Source organism: Pleurodeles waltl, chromosome 6 (assembly GCF_031143425.1).
Source record: "Pleurodeles waltl isolate 20211129_DDA chromosome 6, aPleWal1.hap1.20221129, whole genome shotgun sequence".
NCBI lineage: Eukaryota > Metazoa > Chordata > Amphibia > Caudata > Salamandridae > Pleurodeles > Pleurodeles waltl.
Window position 1 is genome coordinate 221,006,499 of NC_090445.1, and position 22,962 is coordinate 221,029,460.

The window sequence follows — 22,962 nt, forward strand, 5'->3', positions numbered from 1 at the left end:
ACCCCCCCATCCACCGAGGAGCCTTTCCAAAAACCGGTCCTAAGAAATGCCCGTATTGAACTGTGATGGACCATTACTTGTTTTCATTATGATATCAAATGCAGCCAATGTCTCGGAAAGTGGCATAAGAAATGGCACTGGCGCAATGCTGTAGGTGGATAACTTGAACATAATGTCCAGCGGCGACCAAAAATCTTAACGCGAGCGGCGGGTGGAGCTAGGGATGGGGGAATAAGGAAAAAAAAAAAACATTTTGCTGTCGCCGCCACCTGCTGTGTTGATCCTCTTTGTTTCCTTGATGTGGTGTCCCAGAATTTTCTGGGACACAGCACAGGCTCCCCAGCAATCTTGGCGCTGCTTTCTTGCTAAACCTAGCATGAAAGCAGCATTGGGATTGGTCTGAGCGGCTTGGACTGCTGCTCAGACACAACCTTGCGATCTGTGCAGTTTCTCCAGCCTGGCTGTTAGCACATTTAGGATGGAGAAACTTTATTTTTTATGTGTGTTTGGCCGGCCTGAGACGGCCGGCCAAGCACACACACATGCGCACTTAAGTGCACTCTCACCACGTACTGTGGCCCAGCCCGCCCTCCTGGAACATGTTGCCGGCAGAGGCAGAAGATTAAATATAAAACTATAAGTAAATATCGTTTTACATGTCGTTTTAGCTCCTGGCTTGCCGGGGGGCGACGCTCCTTCGCCATTGCATTAATTTAATGAATGTCACTCCAAATAATGACTTATTTTTTGTTTTTTCACTCAGGAGACTGTAGATGTCCGGATTCCTGGCTTGGGTGCATCATGGAGGATACAGGGTAAGTAACGAGGAAGGAGGCATTAAACGTGTGGAAAACGTGCAGAGATATATGAGAAAATGGTTTGTGCCAGGGAATGTGTGTAGATTGCATGGTCATTGGTAATGGGAACCGCTCGAAACTGTTACATTCCTTATATCATGCTGCCATCTAGTGGTTACATGTAGAGTTGGCCTGTGGAGTTTTGTGTACAAAAGAAAGATGAAAATGGAGAAAAGTGGGCGTTCACTCGAATAACACTAGTTTCCATTCGTAGACACCTCTGCCGGTTCTAGACACTATAAATGTGTTATTACCTATTTTAATGGTGCGGACTAAGTAATGAAAAAAGGTTGAGAATCGATCTAGAGACCTGAACTGCAGATTACTGCACCTCTCGGGGAAGCGTTATTCTGCCAGAATGCTACCAACTTCTCCCGTGTCTCTGAGGAACTGACGACGTCCATCAGAACATCAACGAAGTTGGTACAGAACATGGAACTCTATTCCGAAGATAAACACAGGTACGTACAATAGTACGCAGTAACATCAAGAACATGGGCTCGCGACCAAGTGTATCACGAGAACATTCCGTAATATAAACCATAACAGGAGAACATAATCTTTCCCCTCATAATTTTTTTTTTTTAAAACAGTACGAAATTCCAAAATGACTTCCCCCAAAAACAATAAAACCAAAAGAGACTAGAAAGACAATATAATCAGTAAAATACGATTAGTGCATATAATAATCATTGAAACTGACCGTAACAGAAACATTAGGAGTGAATTTGCTTCCCAGCCCCTGAGAAACTTGTGCACTAGAAGACCCAGGCGAAATGTCACTCGTAACAAAATTGTCATTTCTCACAGATACTGAATCATCAGTCATATTATCATTGGAATCACGAATAGGGTGCACTGTTTTTAGAGAGTCATGAATTGCAGAAGAAGTGACTGACTTCAACATTGACCCACCAAGAACTATCAGATGCAACTCACCATTCAAATCACACTCACCATACCCATTTTCTTTGCATTCCAAATTATCGTAGCTTGATCTGAGAGTTTAACCAAACTGATTCTACTACACGAACCCTTCCTTCCAACAGCACAGCATCTTTAGATACTTTGGCTAGTCTAACAGGCAACATGTACTTAGACTCTCCTCTCTTTACCCTGTGGAGTTTCTTAATCAGGACCCAATCCCCAACTATCACAGCAAGATCCTTAGAAAAATGTTTGCTATCAAAATTGACTTTGACAAGAGATTGGCTTTGACACGTTCTTGAACATCCAACTTAAAATCAGAACACTTGTTTATGGTTTTTAACCCAATCAGGACAAATATTACAACTGGGCTTACTACATCGCAACAACTTGAAGGGAGTTTCTTCAGTGACACAATGCATAAAGAGCTGTTTGCACCCCTCCTTTCAAGAATCTATTCCTATATTCCACTATACCATTAGTGGTGAGAGAGTATAAAGCACCTCTCGAATTTATAATGCTCAAGCTCTTCATAAAATCTTCCGTTTAACACAAAGTGAAATGAGATCAATTAACAGTTGCCAACTCTTTGGGAGGTCCTTCAATTTAAAAAAACTCTTTAAAAAAAACAATCACAGTCATAGCATTAGGTGAAGAAATAAAGCCAAAGTAGACCCATCTCGCAAAATAGTCTATTAAGACCAACATTGTTGGAGAACAAATCAAAAGGCCCTTCAAAGTCCTGGCCACTAATAAAACAGGCTAATCTTCCAAATGGTTGTCGAAATCCCCAAGTGACCCTCGCTTGCTATTTTAATTAAATAATCTCTTACAGATATTGAGGCAGAATGAGACCATCATGTCGTAACAAGAAACCAAGAACAGCAGAGAGTTCCGCAGACATCTGAGCAGAGGTTTTTAAGCCATTCTCCAAGCTTCTTTCTTTAGGCCAACTATTCTTCACAAATTTTATGACAATTTGCAATAACATATCAGCAAATTTTACCATCATCTCCAGGCAAATCTCCAGTCAAGACCACCACATAAGTTTCATCTGAAGGATCACTCTTTATATGCTTCCTCAACAAAACTTTTGCTCTCTCATTCAACAACCCTTTGGGAAAGAACAGCTCCTAATCCCAATTGACTTGCTTCCACCATCTAAAACAGAAGTTAGCAGCTATAAAAGGCGATAATGCGGGAGCTGAGGTAATCAAAGTCTTCAGCTTCATTAACGCTTCATTGGCACAAACAGAACAATCACATTTTTCCCTCTTTCTCAAAAGGGGCTAAACCACAAATGTGTAACCTTGTATGAAGCGAGAATAATAAAAAGACCTAAAAAAAAAGAGCAAAGTGTCCTCATTCTGGTTGTTTGGCATTCTGGATAGCGTGAGTAAGATACATTTTAGATTTACCACCTTAATTTGAAAAACAATGACCCAAATAATCCAATTGATGTGTTAAAAGCTGACATTTATCTTTCCTCAAAGTTGTACCAACTTCTTTGAAAACACACAACACTCTTTCCAAAACCAAGTTATGCTCCATGACAGTCTCAGCAAAGATTAACATGTCATCTTCGAAAGCCTGCATATCAGAATACCCAACAAAATGATGTCCATGAATTTTTGGAAAAACTTGCGGCAGATTCTTAAACCAAAGGCATCCACAACACATTTTAAGTTCCAAAAAGTGTTACAAAAGTGGTAAAGTCCTGAAATTTAGCAGCTAGGGAAATCTGGTAGTAGGCCCACCTGAGATCCAATAAAGAAAATAATTTTGATTTTTCCAGATTCACCAGTAACTTATGCACCTTTGGTAAGGGATGGCAATCAATAATTATATACTTATTCAGAGTGCGCGGGTCAACACACAAACAACTTCCACCACTTCTCTTTCTAACAATAATTACTGCACCAACCCATTCATATGAGGTAGTGACTTGAATAACACCTTCTAGGCATAACTTTTTCAAAAGAGTTTTCAACTCAGGTCTCACTCTCAAAGGGACAGCCCTTACCTTATGCACAACAGGAACAACAGATTTTGTGACTGTGAATAAATCCTCAGATCTTGCAATATTTCCTATCTTACCATTAAAATTCTCAGGACAACTCCCAGTGAGTTTCTCCACAGTCAAATCAATATCACACTCCACCAGAAAAATGCGAACATTGGCCATGGCAATAGGTTTATCAGCACCAAGGACAAGCATGAGACCAAGCCTAGCCAGGTCTTGCCATCCAATAATGTTCCTCCCTTTGATAGCTGCATATATTTTAGTCACAGAACTCCATTCCGGATATGTAACTGCATCCATGAAATAAGTTAACACGTCAGTGTCTTTCTCACCAAATGCCTTGAGATGAATATTTGGCTATATGGGATGAATTTTGTTCAAAGACGATTTACTCAATTTCTCAAAGTAATGAGAATCACAAATAATGGTTATTAGGGCTCCAGAGGCTGCCATCATTGCACGTTTCTAATCCCCAATAACTACATGACACCAGGGACCTTTAACTTGCTTGACAGTACTGTCATACAAGCCATTAATAAGCACAACTTTAGATATATCAGCTGGGCATTGATCAGGTTCAACTTCAATATGGCTTATCTTGACTGGAGCTCTAGAACTCTTGCAAACGCTTTAAAATGGCCACGTTTACTACATTTATACGACATTTGTTTACAACAAGGCACGCCAGATTATTACCAGTGTGTAATTTAGAGCCACATTGAAAGCATGCAGCAGGATGTTTCTGTTGTGGTAGCCTTGGTTCTTTGTCTCTCAGAAAACTAGCATCAATTGAATTTGACTCAGCCACAGTTTTCACACATGGTATCCCACTAGTGACAGAATCTGAACCATTAATTTGCTAGATACAATTGACCTTTCAATACCCTTGCTAAATCACTGACCTCTAAAAGGGTAGGAATTCTACAAATTATTAAACATTCTTGTTTTTTCTTAGAGAAACAATTGTAAACAATTTGATCACTGATGCAAGCGCATTCAGAGCAAATAGTATAATTTTTATTTGTACAGAGCGGTATGCCACAACTTTGGTCTCTTCAGGGTGTGTTGAGCATTTTCAGTAGCAGATCTGGCGTCTAAGCATGCAGGAAGTGCTCCTGCTAGAAGCTTTTTATTTTAAGTTGAACATGGAATATCCCCACAGAGTCCCTGGGGATCTCTGAGGCATATTGTGATTATGCAGACTACTGGAAATGGTTGCAAACCAGCGTATTACACAAGAATCTGCACGCGGACAGAGGATGAGGTTTCTCAGCTCTATCAGTCTTTAAGACGACAAGAGAAGAAGAAAAAATAATAAAAATAGTACCTGAATTACAGCGGGATCAGTGGAAGGACAACATTTAATCTGAAGCAATCAGTACTTGGTCCGTGCTCCAGCCGAAAGAAGAGGAAGTGAAGCCTGGCAAAAGGCAGCAAATACGAGTGACAATGAAGCCAGCCAATGGTAAGCAATGGGCGAGCTGCAAGCCCCTTGTAGTTTACAATATTTCTTGCAAATGAGACCACATGCAGTGCATGCGCTGTCGCAGGCAAGACTTAAAAAGTAGACTTCAAACTGCATGCCACTGAAAAATAGCCTGTGTTGAAAACACCTTTATGAAGAAATGCCCATTCTGCAAATTATTCCAGTGAGCAACAAACAAAACCTTGAAACTTTCAAGTTGTAAAGGTAGAACCATTCATGTAAGGTTAAATATAGTCTAAAATAACAAGTGGAGTGAAAATATATCAGCTTTGGAGTGACCCAGAATCTTTATCAGATATTCCCAGAGTCAACATTGACGTGCCTCAAAAACAACATAGATAGCATAAGGTCAATATCCACCCTCACTGGAACACAGCCAAAACAAAGTGTTTGTGTCTCTCAGAATGAGTTGTTTGCTGGCAGTGCACATTCAGTCCTATGCTTCTCACCTGCCCTCAGATACAATAGTGGTGAATAGTGATCAAAGTAAGCATAATTTTCATCATAAATGTGGCGTTCCATTGTGACCGAAGAAGTCTCATCTTTTTACGGAGAAAAAACGTAGAAGGACCGGGTGAGAATTTGTCCAACAGTTTCACTATTTAAATTTCCTAGAGACGTAAGTTTTGTTCATCTATCTCTGGTTAACGTTTTATTTATATTAGATTCTTTTATTAGGAATGGGGAGAAAGAGCTAAGAACGTGCTATATAATAAAAGTAAGCATTCTCCAAGGTAGTGTGCCTTGCAGGCCTGTTACTTATTCGTGTGTTAAATAAGGGGCATAGGCCTAAAGGCAATGTTATTTTCAAAGCACAACTGATGAGAGTACTGAAGGCACATCTTGCAATGGGAAAGCCTGCCAGTCTGTCCTTTCTATGTAATATCCTATTCGTCACATTGCACACTCACAACACACACACACAGATGTAAAAAAAAAAAAAAAAAAATATATATATATATATATATATATATATATATATATATATATATATATATATGTATAGGTATATGTTCGATGGCATGTGTAGCTGCAGATACACATGCTATGCATAGCTCTTCCAACATCTAGTGTTGGGCTCCGAGTGTTACAAGTTGTTTTCCTTCGAAGAAGTCTTTTCGGAGTCACAGGATCGAGTGACTCCTCCTCTCGGTTACAGTGCGCCTGGGCATTGACTCCATAGTTGGATTGTTTTCTTTCCGCTGTCGGGTTCGGACGTGTTTCATCTCGCTCCGAGATTTCGAATCGGAAAACCTCAGAAAAACTACTTATTCGTTGGTATTGTTTTGATCGCGTTTTCCATCTAGCATCGAACCGGTGGTACCGTCGGAACCTTAATTTCGCCCTTCGGGCACGCGCGCCCAACTCGGGCTTGTTCGGGCCTACCGCGTGGAACGCTTGATGGATCGGACTCCATTTTGATTCGGCCCTCGGTGCCATGTGAAGTACCCCTATACAGACCAACACCTAGTTTGTAATTTGTGCCTTTCTCCAGACCATCGGGAGGAAGATTGCGAGGCCTGTCGATCATTTGGTCAAAGAAGACCTTGCAAGATCGCAGGGACCGAAGACTGGAAATGGCGTCGAAAAGCACCGAACATCTCGATGTCATGGAGGAAGCGCAGACGGCAGTTTCCATCCAAGACACTGACTCCGAACAAGAATCGGAAGACGATAGACCCATCACAGCTGGCCAGCATGTGAGTACGTCTGCCCCTACACCCCTACATAAAAAAACATCCAAAGGCCTTGGGTACACCACTCCCGGAAGGCCATGGTTTGGCCCGAAAAAGACTGCTGGCAACCGACCTTCCAGATTGGCGCTGAAAACGTCCAGTCCTCCGTCCACCTCGGAGTCGAGTAAATCCGTTAAAGCTCCCACTTCAGACTCCAGTAAAAGGCCTCATTCTTCAGAGTCGAAAATTCGACACTGTTTTGGAGCTGAAACAGCCGACTACGTTTTCACGACCGAAAAAGATCCACACTTCGGAGCCGTTAAAATCCTCATACACAGAGGAACAGGGACTTTCAAGAAAATTAAAGCAAATCTCAAAGCCTATGCTGGAATCTCACAAAGCTTCTGAACAAGAGACTGAGATTGAGCCAATATTAGAGGTTATGGATGAAAGACAATCGAGAATCCATGTACAGAAGGAGACGGGGACGAATTATCACTGCACCTCCTTTACAGACAAAAAGAAAGCTGGCTTTTCAAGAGGAGTTAGACTCTTTTCAACCACCAGCGAAAGTGCAGAAACAAAAGGAGAAAACAGCACCTCTCCCTACTTCTCCTCCTCACTCTCCACAGCTTTCTTCTTCAACTCACAATAGTCCACCACCATTGCCTTCTCCAACACATTCATTATATTCACATGGAGATCACTAGACCCATGGGATCCCTATGACCCTGATCCCATTCCGGACAATGACCCAGACCGCTACCCATCTAAACCTTCTCCTCCAGAAGACACCACTGTCTACACTCAAGTAATATCTAGGGCAACAGCTTATCATGGAGTGCTTATGCATTCTGAACCCCTTGAAGAAGACTTTCTATTTAACACACTGTCTTCCACCCACTCCAGGTACCAGTGTCTCCCCATGTTGCCTGGAATGGTTAAACATGCAGAGCAAATTTTTAATGGGCCTGTCAAAGCTAGAGTCATCACCCCTAGACTTGACAAAAAATATAAGCCTGCTCCTACGGACCCAGACTAGATCACACATCAGGTCCCTCCAGACTCAGTGGTAGTCAGTGCGGCAAGGAAAAGAGCAAACTGCCAGTCATCAGGAGATGCACCTCCTCCTGATAAGGAAAGTAGGAAATTTGATGCAGCTGGCAAAAGAGTCTCCACACAGGTGGCCAAATAATGGAGAATGCCAATTCTCTGGCACTTCTAGCCAGATATGACAGGGCCCATCGGGACGAGATGAAAGATCTTATCCTGCACCTCCCAAAGGAGCATCAAAAAAGAGCACAACAGGTTGTGGAAGAGGGCAGGCTATAAGCAATAACCAGATAAGGTCTGCCCTCGATGCTTCTGATACAGCCGCAACGAGTGTCAATACTGCCATTGCAATTTGAAGGCATGCATGGCTACCCTCCTCTTCTTTTAAGTCAGAAATTCAACAGGCAATACTTAATATGCCTTTCGACAAAAAACATCTATTTGGCCCAGAAGTAGACACCACTATTGAGAAGCTGAGAAAAGACTCAAATACTGCAAAAGCAATGGGGGCTTTATACACCACACCATATAAAAGCTCCTTTGGCAGACCCCAGTTTAGAGGAGGTTTTAAGCCACGGTCCTCTGATGCTTCCACCTCCCAAACAAAGCAGGGACAACAAACCCAATATCAAAGAGGGAGGTTTAGAGGTTCCTATAGAGGACTATTTCAGGAGCAGAGGCAAGTTCCAAACCTCAAAGCAAGCCTCTACACCACCTAAGCAGTGACTTCCTTCCCACCCTTACACTCCACGCTTCTCCTGTGGGGAGAAGACTACAGAAATTCCACTCTCATTGGCAAAACATCACCACAGACAATTGTGTATTATCAATTATCTGCAATGGTTATTGCCTAGAATTAATCTCCTCCCCTCCAAACATTCCACCACGAAACCACAAATTGTCCCCAGAACACAGTCTTCTATTACAACAAGAGGTACAATCTCTACTATTAAAACAAGCAATAGAATTGGTTCCACATTCTCAACAAGGAACAGGGGTATACTCACTATACTTCCTTATTTCCAAAAAAGATGCCACCCTCCGGCCCATCTTGGACCTCAGGCCCCTCAATCTATACATCCTGTCAGAGCATTTTCATATGGTGACTCTGCAAGATGTGACTCCACTACTACAAAAACAAGATTACATGCCTGCTTTAGACCTCAAAGATGCACATTTCTACATACCCATCCATCCACCTCACAGAAAATACCTCAGGTTCGTCATAGCAGGAAAATGTTGCCAGTTCAAAGTGTTGCCATTCGGCATAACAACAGCTCCAAGAGTGTTCACAAAATGTCTAGTAGTTGTAGCAGCCTGCTTAAGAAGACAGCAGATCAACGTTTTTCCATATCAAGATGATTGGATAATAAAATCAAGCAATTTTACACAATGTCAACAACACACTCATTATGTGATAAAAACCTTGCATACGCTAGGGTTCACTCTCAATTACCAAAAATCACGTCTTCAACCAGCACAAGTACAACCTTCCCTAGGTGCTATCCTAAATATTCAAAAAGCCCTAGCTTATCCAAATACACAAAGGATACAACCACACATACAGACAAATCTTCAATATACTGTAAGATTTATAATGAAGATTCTAGGAATGATGGCATCTTGCATAGCCATAGTTCCACATGCAAGACTAAACATGAGGCCCTTACAACAGTGCCTCTCACAACAATGGTCTCAGGCACACGGTCAACTTCAAGATCTAGTGTTGATAGACTGCCAAACACATGTTCCTTCAATGGTGCAATCTAAAAAAGGGGCGCTCATTCCAAGACCCTGTGCCTCAGACCATAATCACAACAGACGCATCAATGATCAGTTGGGGAGCTCACCTCAACAATCAGACCATTCAAGGGCAAACGGATGCACAACAGAAACAGCTTCACATAAACCACCTAGAACTATTAGCTGCATTTCTTCCTCTAAAAGTGTTTCAACCTCTTCTCGGACAGAAGACTGTTCTCATAAAAACAGACAACATGACAACCATGTATTACCTCAACAAACAGGGCGGGACACACTCATCTCAACTGTCCCTACTAGCCCAAACAATATGAAAATGGGCAATTCACAATCACATTAATCTATTGGCACAATACATTCCAGGCATAGACAATCAGCTGGCAAATCTCCTAAGCAGAAATCACCAAAAAACACACGAATGGGAGATTCACTCCCAAGTACTTCAAACGTACTTTCAAAAGTGGGGAACACCAGAGATAGATCTATTCGCAACAAGCAAACGCAAAATGCATCCAGATATCCACATCCTCTATCCAAGAGTAATGCTCTATGGATCAATTGGTCAGGGATATTTGCTTACGCTTTTCCCCCTCCCCCTCTCCCACTCCTTCCCTTTATGGTCGGCAAACCACGCCAAACATCACTCACCATGATTCCAATAGCACCAACATGGGCATGCCAGCATTGGTACACAACACTGCTAGAGCTGTCTGTAGTACCTCATTCCAAACTCCCAAACAGACCAGATTTGTTAACCCAGAACAAAGGTCAAATCAGGCATCCAAATCCCAATGCTCTCAATCTAGCGATTTGGCTCCTGAAGTCTTAGAATTTGGTTACTTAAAACTTCCACCTGAATGTATGGAAGTGATTAAACAAGCATGTTAAACCTACTACTAAACAATGTTACGCAAACAAGTGGAACAGATTTGTATACTACTGTCAATCTAAAAACACTAATCCACTTACGGTATCCATACAAGATATTGTATGCTATTTACTTCATTTGCAAAAATCAACATACTTCTCTATTCAGAGTTCCTGTTATTAAAGCCTTCATGGAGGGATTAAAACGCAGTATTCCACCTAGAACACGACCTGTTTCATCGTGGAATTTAAATATCGTACTTAGCAGACTCATGGACCACCTTTTGAACCCATGCACTCTTGGCAAATTCAGTTTTTATCATGGAAGGTCGCTTTCCTTGTAGCTATTACTTCTTTAAGAAGAGTTAGTGAAATACAAGCTTTCACTCTTGAAGAACCTTTTTTCCAAGTACACAAACATAAAGTTGTACTTAGAACAAATCCAAAATTTCTACCAAAAGTAGTATCTTCTTTTCACTTCAACCAAACATTTGAATTGCCAGTCTTCTTTCCACAGCCAGACTCTGTGGCAGAAAGAGCTCCTCATACCCTAGATCTCAAAGAGCTATGTACTATATAGACAGAACAGAAGATTTTAGAAAAACAAAGCAACTTTTCGTTGCTTTGCAACAACCACATACAGGCAATTCTATATCAAAACAAGATTTAGCAAGATGGATTGTTAGATACATACAAGCATGATACATCAAAGCAAAAAGACAACTTTTGATCACTCCCAGAGCACCTTCTACAAGAAAGAAAGGTGCGTCAATGGCATTTTTAGAAAACATACCAATGGCTGATATATGTAAAGCAGCCACATGGTCAACTCCTCAAACATTTACAAAACCCTACTGTGTTGATGTTTTTTCACAGCAACAAGCCACTGTAGCGCAAGCTATCTTAAGAACACTATTTCAAACAACTTCAACTCCTACAGGCTAGCCACTGCTTTTTTTGGGAGGACTAACTGCTTTGTAGTCTATGCATAGCATGTGTATCTGCAGCCTCACCTACCATCGAACAGAAAATGTAACTTGCCCAGTGTACATCTGTTTGTGGAATGTAGTGCTGCAGATTCCCATGCACCCTTCCTCCTCCCCGGAAGCCTGTAGTCATTTAAGTTTCTAACATTTGTATATATATTTACATTTGCATGGACATCTCTTTATATTTCTATACTCTATCAGTCCTTTCTTCGCCCTTTGCGGGAAAACAATCTAACAGTGGAGTCGATGCCCATGCGCGCTATAACCGAGAGGAGGAGTCACTCGATCCCATGACTCCAAAAAGACTTTGACAAAGAAAAACAACTAGTAACACTCCGTTCCCAACACTAGATGTCGAAGGAGCTATGTGAATCTGCAGCACTACATGCCACGAACAGATGTACACTGGGTAAGTGACATTTTCCATAAATATATATATATCTCTATCTAAAGGGGGCTATGTGTTTCTTTATGACAAGCATGTCCATCTATAACCTGTTTATACCCCCAGGAAGACATTATTGACCTGTAGGAATACTTTTGTAGTTGATGTATGTTAGAGATTCACAGTCCTGATTTAGAGTTCCGTGGAGGGGTTACTCAGTCACAAGGATGACTGATATCCCGGCCGCCAAAATCTAAAACCCATTATATCCGATTTTGGCAGACGGGATATCTGTCACCGCTCTGACAGAGTAACCCATCGCCAAACTCTAAATCCGGCCCTAAGTAACTTAATTTGTAATGGTTTGATGACAAAGTAGTCTGAAAATGTAGCCTGCCCACGTGACTTGATGGGGCTCCAGTCATCATCCTCTTGGCTAGACGTTTTTCTCTGAACAATTTTGCATCCAATTTCAAAATGGCAGGATGATGCAAAGCTGAGCATATGAAATTGTATATTTACCTTTCCAGGACTCCGAGGTGGGTAACATATTGAGATTACGGTGGATTGCAGTACATAGAAGTTAATTGAGTTGGAAGCTTTGAAAGTAGTTGACAGTCTGCAGTAAGAGATGTACGGGAAGTGAGGATTGGATAGCAGCAGTTTGTTGCTTTAGCTATTGGCTCTAAGAGATGGGGGCGAAGTGGTGGAGCACCTTCATAGAGCTGAGCCAAAAGAGGCATTTATGAACAAGTCCATACCTCAAAACATATGCATTCTTTGACTGGCAACCCTTGGAATTTCAAGCTCTCTGTTAAGTCACAATAGTGCGGGAGACTCAGAAAGCAGCAGGAAACTGTGGTTTGGAAGTAAACGTTATGTACGATGAGTTCACATGTGATTTGCCAGGCCACTGCCTTTAGGGGCATAGTAAAAACCAGGCCTGTGCTTCTAAACGGACAGTCGAAGAGAATGAAGCAACTTGTGAGGTAGGTCATGTCTTATGATGGAATAGTGTTTTGATTCCTTGTTGGTCACAAAACAAGCTGCTACGACCAATGGATATTGTGCTGGTGAACTGCCTGTACTTGGGAATGGGTCAATGTCTGTTACAAAGCAAATCAGGCCTGTGCTGCTGAAGGCGCATTCAGAGTGAAGAGAAGCTATCACATGTTAGGTATGTCATTTCATTTGAAGGGCTTCCACGATCGGGGAAGAGCCAGTCATATGTCAGAGTATCTATGAAATCATTGAGACAGCTTATAACTGCACTTAGAGGGTGATTCCGACCCTGGCGGTAAAAACCACCAGGGTCGGGGTCCGCGGGAGCACCGCCAACAGGCTGGCGGTGCTCCTTTGGGCATTCTGACCGCGGCGGTACAGCCGCGGCCAGAAACGGAAAGTCGGCGGTGTACTGCCGACTTTCCGCTGCCCATGGGAATCCTCCATGGCGGCGCAGCTTGCTGCGCCGCCATGGGGATTCCGACCCCCATACCGCCATCCTGTTCCTGGTGGTTTCGGCCGCCAGGAACAGGATGGCGGTATGGGGTGTCGTGGGGCCCCTGCAGTGCCCATGCCAATGGCATGGGCACTGCAGGGGCCCCCGTAAGAGGGCCCCACTTTGAATTTCAGTGTCTGCTTAGCAGACACTGAAATTCGCGACGGGTGCTACTGCACCCGTCGCACCCCTTCCACTCCGCCGGCTCCATTCGGAGCCGGCTTCATCGTGGAAGGGTGTTTCCCACTGGGCTGGCGGGTGGCCTTTTGGCGGTCGCCCGCCAGCCCAGTGGGAAACCCAGAATGACCGCCGCGGTCTTTTGACCGCGGTACGGTCTTCTGGCGGTTCCCGCAAGGCGGCCGGCTCCCGCCGCCCGCCAAGGCTGGAATGACCCCCTAAGTTTTTTTTAAGCCGCACAGACAATATATTATAAGTCCATCAATGCTCATTACACTGTATAGATGGAGTTTGGTTCCCTGTGTTCCTAATTCTTGTTCCAGGCACTGGGTGACCTCAGAAATTCCCACAACAGTATCCAGCATGGGCTTCATTTTAAGATTGATCCTAAAGGGCCTGTATACTGTGCTCAGATCAAAACGTTATTCAGTTTCTTTTAGCTTCATGGGGGATGCTGCAAAACACTGTTATGTACCAGAGTGTAAATTGCATTGTACAACCAGTGTAGTATGAGGCAAATATGTGGTTAGATTGTGCCTTGTGATGAGAGTATGGAGCATGCATATTACAATTACTGGGAACAATCAAAAAGACGGAAAACGCATCCTGAACTCTACTTATCAAGTGATGTGTGTTTCTCTCACCGCCAGATATTATCTGCCTCGTAAGTTCTCTCGCTGCAGCATTGATGAGTACAGCCAGTTCTTGCAGGATGGAGGAGGTGCCTGCCTTTTCAACAAGCCATCCAAGGTAACCCTGCTGTTCTTTTGTATGTCTACTATATAGTTGGAACATGCATGTTCTTTCAAACCAATGCATCCATGATGGTTCAGCACCTAGTGCAAAACAGCAATTCAGTGAGCATGCCACGACACAACACTTCAAAGCCACATACCATGGCATAGGGTGGTAGTGGAGACAGTCTGTGCCACCCTCGCCTTTCAGAATTTCAGCTAGACTTCTGGAACATTTTCTGATTTACAAATTGACGAGGCTTATTTTAACCATGAGGAAGGAAGGTTTTTAAATTTTTTTTTTTTTTTTTTTTAACTCTTGGAGAGCTTTTCTGACCAAATGCCTCCTCTTCTGGGATAGTGTTAATCATTGTTCTGGTCTGCCCCTTCCACTGCTTCTCTCTTCACCCAGCTGTTTCCTCCCTTGCCTTTCTGTCCAACCCCTATATTTCAGCCCCCTCTTTGTCTCTTTCATAATCTCCCATTTATTCTCCATTGACTGTTTTGCAAATCAATCTTCCCCTCTTTTACTCATCTGTCCCCTTGTTTGCATGCTTCTCCTCTCCCGCCTGTGTGTTCCTATCCTCACCTGTATGGCGAGTTGTCTGTGCCTTGCCTCTCCCATCTAGACTCTGTCCTGTGAACTGCCTGTCCTTCATGACTCCTATCTGCCTGCTCCCTCTCATGCCTATGTGCCCTCTCTCCACTGTGTTTGTCTCCTCCCTTTCTATCCCCCTGCACTGTTTCTATTGCCATCTCTTTCCTCTCCACTAGATGTCTGCTTTCTTTGTTCTCTCCTCCAGTTACCTGTCTTTTCCTTCTTTCACCCACTTGTTTCACTAATCTGAGTGTTTTCACTGCCTCGCTACAATTGTCTGCACTTATGCGTCCTCATTGCTTTTGTGTCTTTAGACAACCACGACTTTGTCTGCCCAGGAGTAAGTGAATTTCAAGCAGCAAGCCATATGTCCATTGCCTAGCTGTCTAGCCTCAATGTCTTCGTATGTCACCTATTTTGTTGTTTTCCCACTCTGTGCCTACAATCCCACAGGGCTGTTTACACTGTTGCTGTTTATTCACTGTACAGCAGATTGTGCCGCTACATCCAGTTTCATCCACCCCCATTTTCCTTCTTCCATGGTCCTCTGTCTCACATCTGTCTCAACACCCACTTGCCTGCCTAATCTTACACAGGCATGCCACTTCTGTCTGCCTGTATCTCCTCCTCTTCACATTCCGACCTGAGTCTGTCCAGTACAGTCTGCCACTTATCTCTCACCTTAGCATTTGACCTCGGTCTCTGATCTCTCTCACCTTTTTGTTTCTTTCACAGTTACTAGACCAGCCTGAGTGTGGCAATGGATTTGTGGAGGCTGGAGAGGAATGTGACTGTGGATCTATCACAGTGAGTTATGTCAATATCTTAGCCTATCTCTGGTCCTTTATTAATCCTATACAGCCAAAGCTCTTGTGGTAATGTAGAAAAAACTGGGATTGTTTTGAAGGCTTAGATATTTAAAGTACAACCATGTTTTGTTCCCACTGAATATTATTAATATTGTGGAGAAACTCTTGAGTTTTCTTTTGTGGCATTCTCTGTTCCAAAGTTATTTTTTGTTACTTATTGTGAAAAAGTGCACAAAACATAATTTATTTTATGTTTTTTCTGTTCATTAGGAGTGCTCCAAAACATCAAATGGACACTGCTGCAAAAAATGCACATTGACACACGATGCAATGTGCAGTGAGGGGCTTTGTTGCAGAAGCTGCCGGGTAAGAGTTTTGGTGAGGAGCAATGTAGAAAAGTACAGTAGGATAGGCCCTAAAAATGGAACAAGAAAAAAAGGCTTGAGGAAGTTGGGTACAGGGAATGGGCTTTCAGGCTGAGGAGACTGAAGCGTAGAACAGAACTGGGGTAGTGAGGAGGACTGTTGAGGTGTTGTTGACTGGGTTTAAGGGACGATGCTTTGATGGGTATGGGTAAGATGGGTAGAAACACTGAGTGAGGTGAGAGGAAGAGCAGTGAAGTCTGGGGTTGAGAGAATGAACCCTCTAAGGACTAAATGTGTCAGAATGAGCAGCTTCAGTCCAGTCAGCAAGTGGTTGGTTTAACATTATTCCATCAGCTGTAGATGAAACAGATCCATTTGAGGCAATTAGTGAAAGGCATATATCATCAGTTTCATGTAAAAACGGGGGCTTTTATTTAATTCCTAAAACTGGAGAAAATCACTGCCAAAATACAACATATTTTTAGGTTCTGTTTGCTGCTTCTAACCACAGATTCATCATCTTGTGAATATTCTACCCAGGCATCAGACAGGATCCCGAAGATCAAAAACAGTACTCTTACATGCCAGAAGGTGGCATCATGCTGCTCTGCTCCAATGTTGTTCCTTGTGATAAGCAAAGTTGCATATAAGTGCCAGGCATTCTGATGTCATTTCTTTTCGTTTTGCTCTTTTAAAGGCAGACCCGAGCTCTATTCCTCTCACCTTTAGCGAGTGTAAATCGCCAGAATTCTCTTTTACCAGTGTGCAAAAAAAATTGTTACTTCCCAAAACAACAGTTTTTGGATAGACCCCTACAAGGTATATCTGTGGTGCCTGAGGTCGGAGCACAACTCACAGGCCTGTGACGACTGTGCCCAAATGAACCTGAAGGTCATGTGGAAATGTGAAGCAAACTCTGAACCAATCAGAATTGAAAGGAAGGCTTTGTTTCTGCTCCCAAAGTCCTTCCTGTCGGAGGTCTTCATTGCGGTTGAAGTCTTTAGGTAAGTTGAAGAAGAAGAAAAATTCAAAACAGACCCCTATCTTCCACTCTTGAGCTCCAGAATGTGAGTACGGGCATCAACATGCATCTCAGCATCGCACCCAAACTCCTGAAGAGCTGATTCTGAGTTTGGTCTCTATGCAACCTGAATTCTCGGGTCTGTCAGCAACATTGCAGCAAGTAGAGGCATTTAGGAAGGCCATGCTGCACATATTTGACATGCTTCTAGCTCCCTCTGGTGCACTTTGAGGCCCAACGATCCACACAGACCTCCAGTCAACATCCCGTCGGCGTGTTCATCCTTGTCACAGTCTGTGCCTGTTCAACTTGCTTCTGGGTCCTCAGCAGCTTTGGTGCTGTTTTCAGTTCCATGCACTCCCTGCGTTGGATCCCTTCACATTGACTCAGGTGCAGACGCCGCTGTCACCGGAAGAAGATCTGCTGCTTATAGTATTTTCTGACTCCAAGCTGGCATCATCTCGACCTCAACTGAGACCACTTTCCGATCCCACTGGAACGCAGCCTATAATCATGCCTTCTGGCTGATACATTGCCTTTACAATGTGGCAGAGCTCATACTTTATATCAAATCTTTGGCTCGATTCTGACAGCAACGACTATGTTGAGGATCAGCATTTTGCATGAGTGAGTTGCAGGTGCTCTCAGTTGAGCCGCCTTACTCAAAAGTATACCTTCCTATGTCAGGCAGGCTATCACATTTCTGGCTTCCACCCTCCCGCCCTATTCTCAGAAAGATAAGGTGAAACTCCGTTGTTTTGATGTGCAGAGAATCCTCAGTTTTATCCTTTTTCGTACCAGTGACCATCGGGTTGATCATCAACTCATTGTGGGCTTCCCTGGAGCAAAGAAAGGCAAGGCTGTGCAGAAAATAATAATCTCTAGGTGGATAGTGCTCGTTATTAAAATCTGTTTTAGCTAAGCAGCAGCCTCTTGAAGGATGAACTGGCTCATTCCACTTGAGCCAAGGTTGCTACTACTACTTCGCCAGCACTCGGTTTGCCTGCCTTGCATATCCATTAGGCTGCTACATGGTCATCAGTGCACATGTTAATGAAGCAGTATTGCCTTCACAGGTCAGTCAAGATGGGCATTTTACCAATCCGCAGAATCTTCACCGACTCTTCCAACTCTTCATTCTTTCCATCTAAAAATGTATCAAACCAGAGGTCTGCACACTTGTTAAGCGAATTTGCCAGGCGCGAACAAGCCTCTCAAAGCAACTAATGTGAGCATGCCTGGGTGGCACTTAAATGCGGCACTGTTCGTCTCTTCCGGAGCAGAATGACAATGATCCCAAACCTCACAGTGCCACCTACTGGCATCCAGGAATACTGCTTTTGAATTTCCTGAACCAATCTGATGCCTGGAAAAATATTCGCAAGGTGAGGAATCTGTAGAGAGAATATCCACCAGAAAGAGTGTTACTGAAGCTAAGCAACTTGCTCATTAGATTAGTTTCCCACTCTTATCCAGCCCTAGCATGTCAGACATGCTTGGTAGTGGGGTCAGGTCAAGATGCAGGTCCAACTTTTTGTAGGGAGATATTCCTGTCAGAATTTTGGTACTCTATATTTTGAAGCATGTTTTTGTAAAATATATTTTTGTAGGCTATTTTTTCACTTGCAACCCTTGAACTTGAATTTAGCATGTTCCATGAAGGAATGGAAATTTCAGTTGCGATCAGGAATAAGGTGCAAAGTGGACTGGTGGAATAGGATTGATCATTCTGATTACTGAAAGAATATAAAAGCAAGATAAAGATGAAAGTAGCTTGGTTATCAAAGATGAGCCCCATATATCATGTCAAGGACACTGGAGCCGGAGGGGAACTCACATCGTCATCTGCCCACCAGTGGGATGGCAGGCTGAGACCTTGCAAAAATCAATACATCTGTCTTATGTGTATTGAGTCTAGGAGAAATGTGGAAATGTGGTTAAGTCATCTTTAGAGATGCCTTAAGTTGGTATATGGCCAAAGGTTAGTCGTCATCTAGGTGAACAATTCCAACCAAAGGTTCTAGTTCCAGATTTAACCTGTATGAAAGCTTATTGAATGATTAATGTTGTTGCAAATTCATGGTCATTTTGGGCATATAGTTGGGTGTTGATTTTATCATCTGGCCTAGTTCTTTGCCTTAGTGGTCTTTGTGCACAGTGCTGAAGGCTTTAGCTTTGGTCCTCACATCAACTTGAAGCAGTAGAGTCCTTTCAAGTCTGGTTAATCTGGTTTCACACAGACAGATTCTTGTAGATTTGAGCTAGCTGGTTTGTAAGCCTTTGCCTCCTAGTGAGCTCTACATAGTGTTCGGTTCAGAGTGGTTGAAAGATTGACAGGATAATTTGCAAGTTTAAGCCCTTAATTCCTCCATTAAAAAGAGGGCTAGGTTTTGTATTTTCAGCAGGTTGAATGTTAGTGCTGCTACGCTGGAAGGTCATTGGATGGGAGTGTGTAAGAAATTGGATTTCTGGTTGGCAGAGATATTCACCCTGTCCAAGCAGGAACCACAACCCTTGTCAGGGTAAGTCAAATACACACTAAAAGATAACATGTGTTCACCCTCTGGTAGCTTGACACAGAGCAATCATGTTTATCTAAAGAGGCAATGTGTAAATTATTAACACACTCACACAGTACCACAATGAAAACAGCACAAAAAGACTTCACACCAGTTTAGAAAAATACACAATTTTATAAATAAATTGAGACTAAGACAACAAAAATTAGATGAGTAGCAGTTTGACACCATAAGTACGCCGGGTATACCCAGACGTGGGTCCCATGCTTACTATGCCATCAGATTCAAGCTAGCCTGGCTGATGAAGGGTGATACCATGAAACCGGTCCCAGGATGCTTTTTTCTGGTCCAGGGAGGACCTGGCCTGGCAGTTCGGGCTGGACTGTTCCCATGCGGGACAGGGTCAAGACTGATTTGCATATGGCTAGGTCCAAACTGGAATGGCATGTCAAGCAAAAAAACTGATGGATTAAACCCAGATCTGTGACTAGGGGTGAATGTTTAATTTGCTTTGCATTCCGTCTATCATCTGTTGTTTTCGCTTTCTAAAAGTGGCATTTTTAAAACAGTAATGCTAAATTTGACCTTACCAGTAAAGAGGATTTGTCATTACTGTTCCAATGATGCTAAACATGATATAGCTATTCCTCCTCAATCAGGAATTACAGCTTAAAAGTGTAATAAGGAATTCCCAATGTTAACCCATGAGCGGAGTAGGCCTCACAGTAGTGAAATATGAATTTGGGTGTTTTTCACTTCTAGGGCATGCAAAACTTAAAAGTACATGCCCTACATTTTACTTACATAACACCCTGCCCTATAGGCTAAGTAGGCCCTACCTTAAGAGGTGAGCTAAGAGGAGTTTAAGGCTTGGCAAAGGTCAGCACTCGCAGGGTTGAGACATATTTTTTTTTTTAATGGTTTTGTTAGGTTTTTGTCGGGTTTAACACAGCTCTCCAACTGCATCTCAGCAACAACAATTACTGTGGAGGAGAGTGGTTTTCAATCAATTATCACAACAAAATAGTATTGCTTCTTTAACCCTAGGCATTCAAACAGGTGTCGGGTAGTACATTGTTTTAGGCATTCTTTTATATCATTACGTTGTAATGGTGTCATGTGGATATTCTTCTACAGTTTCCCCATATCTGATAGAGACTTCTAGTTGCAGATTCCTTATCTTAGAATTTCCCTCAGGCGTCAGACTGGATCCGGAGATTTTTCTTCGAGCAATACCCTTGCGCGTCGGTAGGTGGCGTCGGTCGACTCCGCAGGCGTCGTAGGCATCGTGGTCACCGTGTTGAAGTCAGGAGTAGTACATAGACGCCGCCCTCGCGCAGTGACGTCAGTTCTTTTCTTTCTGCGCCACACGCTGATCCGGAGAGAGCTACCCTAGGCTATTTTTTGGCCGAATTGGACAGTTTTGTCGAACTTTTTTGGTGCAACACTTTGTGCGTCGAGGATGTCCCCGAAGACCAGGTTCAAGCCGTGCAAGGACTGTCATTGGATGATGTCGGTGACGGATCCTCATCGTGTTTGCCTGTGGCACCTCGAGCGCGACTATGACCCGAAGTCGTGCTCTGAGTGTCGGGCAATGCAGCCGAAGGCTTTGAGGGAGCGGTCCATAAAGCTGATGGTGGCCCAGCACTCGACTCAGCGTAGGTCCCGGTCTTGCTCGAGTGGAAGGTCTCGAGATCGGTCGCAGAGCCATCAACACTCGTCTTCTTCGAAGACCTCGGTTCAAGGTAAGAAGAAGAAGAAGAAGCCTCATCGCTCTCTGACTTCACCCCGTCGCTCGGCCGACGCGGGACGAGCGTTCACGCACTAGGCCTCTGTCCTCTGGGTTGACTCCGCACTTCTGCGAGTTTGCCGGAGCGACCCCCGCCCAACTTAGAGTTTTACGAGGCCATGCGCCTCATCTTTGGGCGTGCCGACCCAGATACGGCGCCTTTGGGTCCAAGGGGCTTGGCTGAGGGGCCTTCGGGTTCCGCGGAGGCGGCTTGAGCCCCGGCCACCGAGGTCGCCTCCAGATCCGTGCACGGATCCGCACCGACGCCGGCCGCACACTCGAGACCTTCCCTGGCGCCTGGTTGATTATCGACACTCCGATGACGGTGGTGCCCACTATCGACATTGACCCAATTCTCATGCCCGACGGCTCGGAGTCGGAGCGGCGTCGGCTGCCACCGCCATCGGCTTCGGTGGGCCCTATTCGCCCGAGGTCGGATTCTGACCCATTTTCCTATGGGTACGAATACCGGGAGGGATTGGAGGGGTCCCTGGACCCTTATGAATACCAGGAAGACCCTACTATGGACTGGGCACAGGACTTGGGCGAAGCCAGTGGTCTGGATACTTCTCCTGATGCTGGCATGCTGTCTCCTCCTACAGTGGCCACGGCGGAGGGAGCTACCTAAAGTATGGTGGTCAGTAGGGTGGCTGAGGTCCTTGGTCTTGAGCTACCCACTGTTGAAGTCAGGTCTAATCTCCTGACGGAGGTGCTTCAGTCTGGGGCTTCTACGTCAGATCGCCTTCTCCCATTTAATGAGGCCCTCACTGGTGTCCTTTTTGGTACATGGTCCAAACCCAACACAGAGGCTCCTGTGAACAGGACTATCGCTCGCCGCCACAGGCCTGCGCTGAACGACCCCAAGTTCCTGTCCCAACATTCTACGCCTGAGAGTCTTGTATTCCAGGCGTCCTCTTCTTCTGACACGTTCTCTTCCGCACCTCCGGATAGGGAATCCAAATGGCTGGAACAATTTGGTAAGAAGTTGTTTTCTTCCTCCAGCCTCGCACTGCGGTCCGTGAACACCACATGTCTTTTGGGCCGTTATTCCCACTCACTGTGGGATACGGTTGCGCAAGTCCTGCTGCAGATACTGGAGGAGGCCCATGCTATCGTCTCCCAAGCAGTGAAAGATGGGAGAGATGCGGCAAAGTTCACGATCCGTTGTGGGCTGGATACGACCGACTCTCTGGGCAGATCGGTCGCGACAACAGTGGCCTTACGGCGCCATGCCTGGTTACGTACTTCTGGCTTCTCGGGGGATGTCCAACAGTCACTCATGGACATGCCCTTTGATGGCACCCGTCTCTTCGGAGACAAAGCGGACTCGGCCTTGGAGAGGTTCAAGGATTCCCGGGCTACGGCTCGGTCCCTTGGCCTTTCTTCCGTCACACGCCTCCCACAGTTCGCTTTTCATCCCTTTTGTGG

The 22,962-nt window shown here is 44.2% G+C and overlaps 1 protein-coding gene across 3 annotated transcripts in view; it reads left to right on the forward strand.

Annotated features, from left to right (window-relative positions):
• Nucleotides 1–22,962, forward strand: part of ADAM11 (ADAM metallopeptidase domain 11) — a 375,674-nt gene that overhangs the window by 193,898 nt on the left and 158,814 nt on the right. For all 3 annotated transcript variants that reach the window (XM_069237932.1, XM_069237931.1, XM_069237933.1), the window contains exons 14-17: nt 764–815; nt 14,350–14,449; nt 15,767–15,838; nt 16,111–16,206. In XM_069237932.1, coding sequence (XP_069094033.1) covers nt 764–815; nt 14,350–14,449; nt 15,767–15,838; nt 16,111–16,206 — 320 coding nt within the window. The remainder of the gene's footprint in view (nt 1–763; nt 816–14,349; nt 14,450–15,766; nt 15,839–16,110; nt 16,207–22,962) is intronic.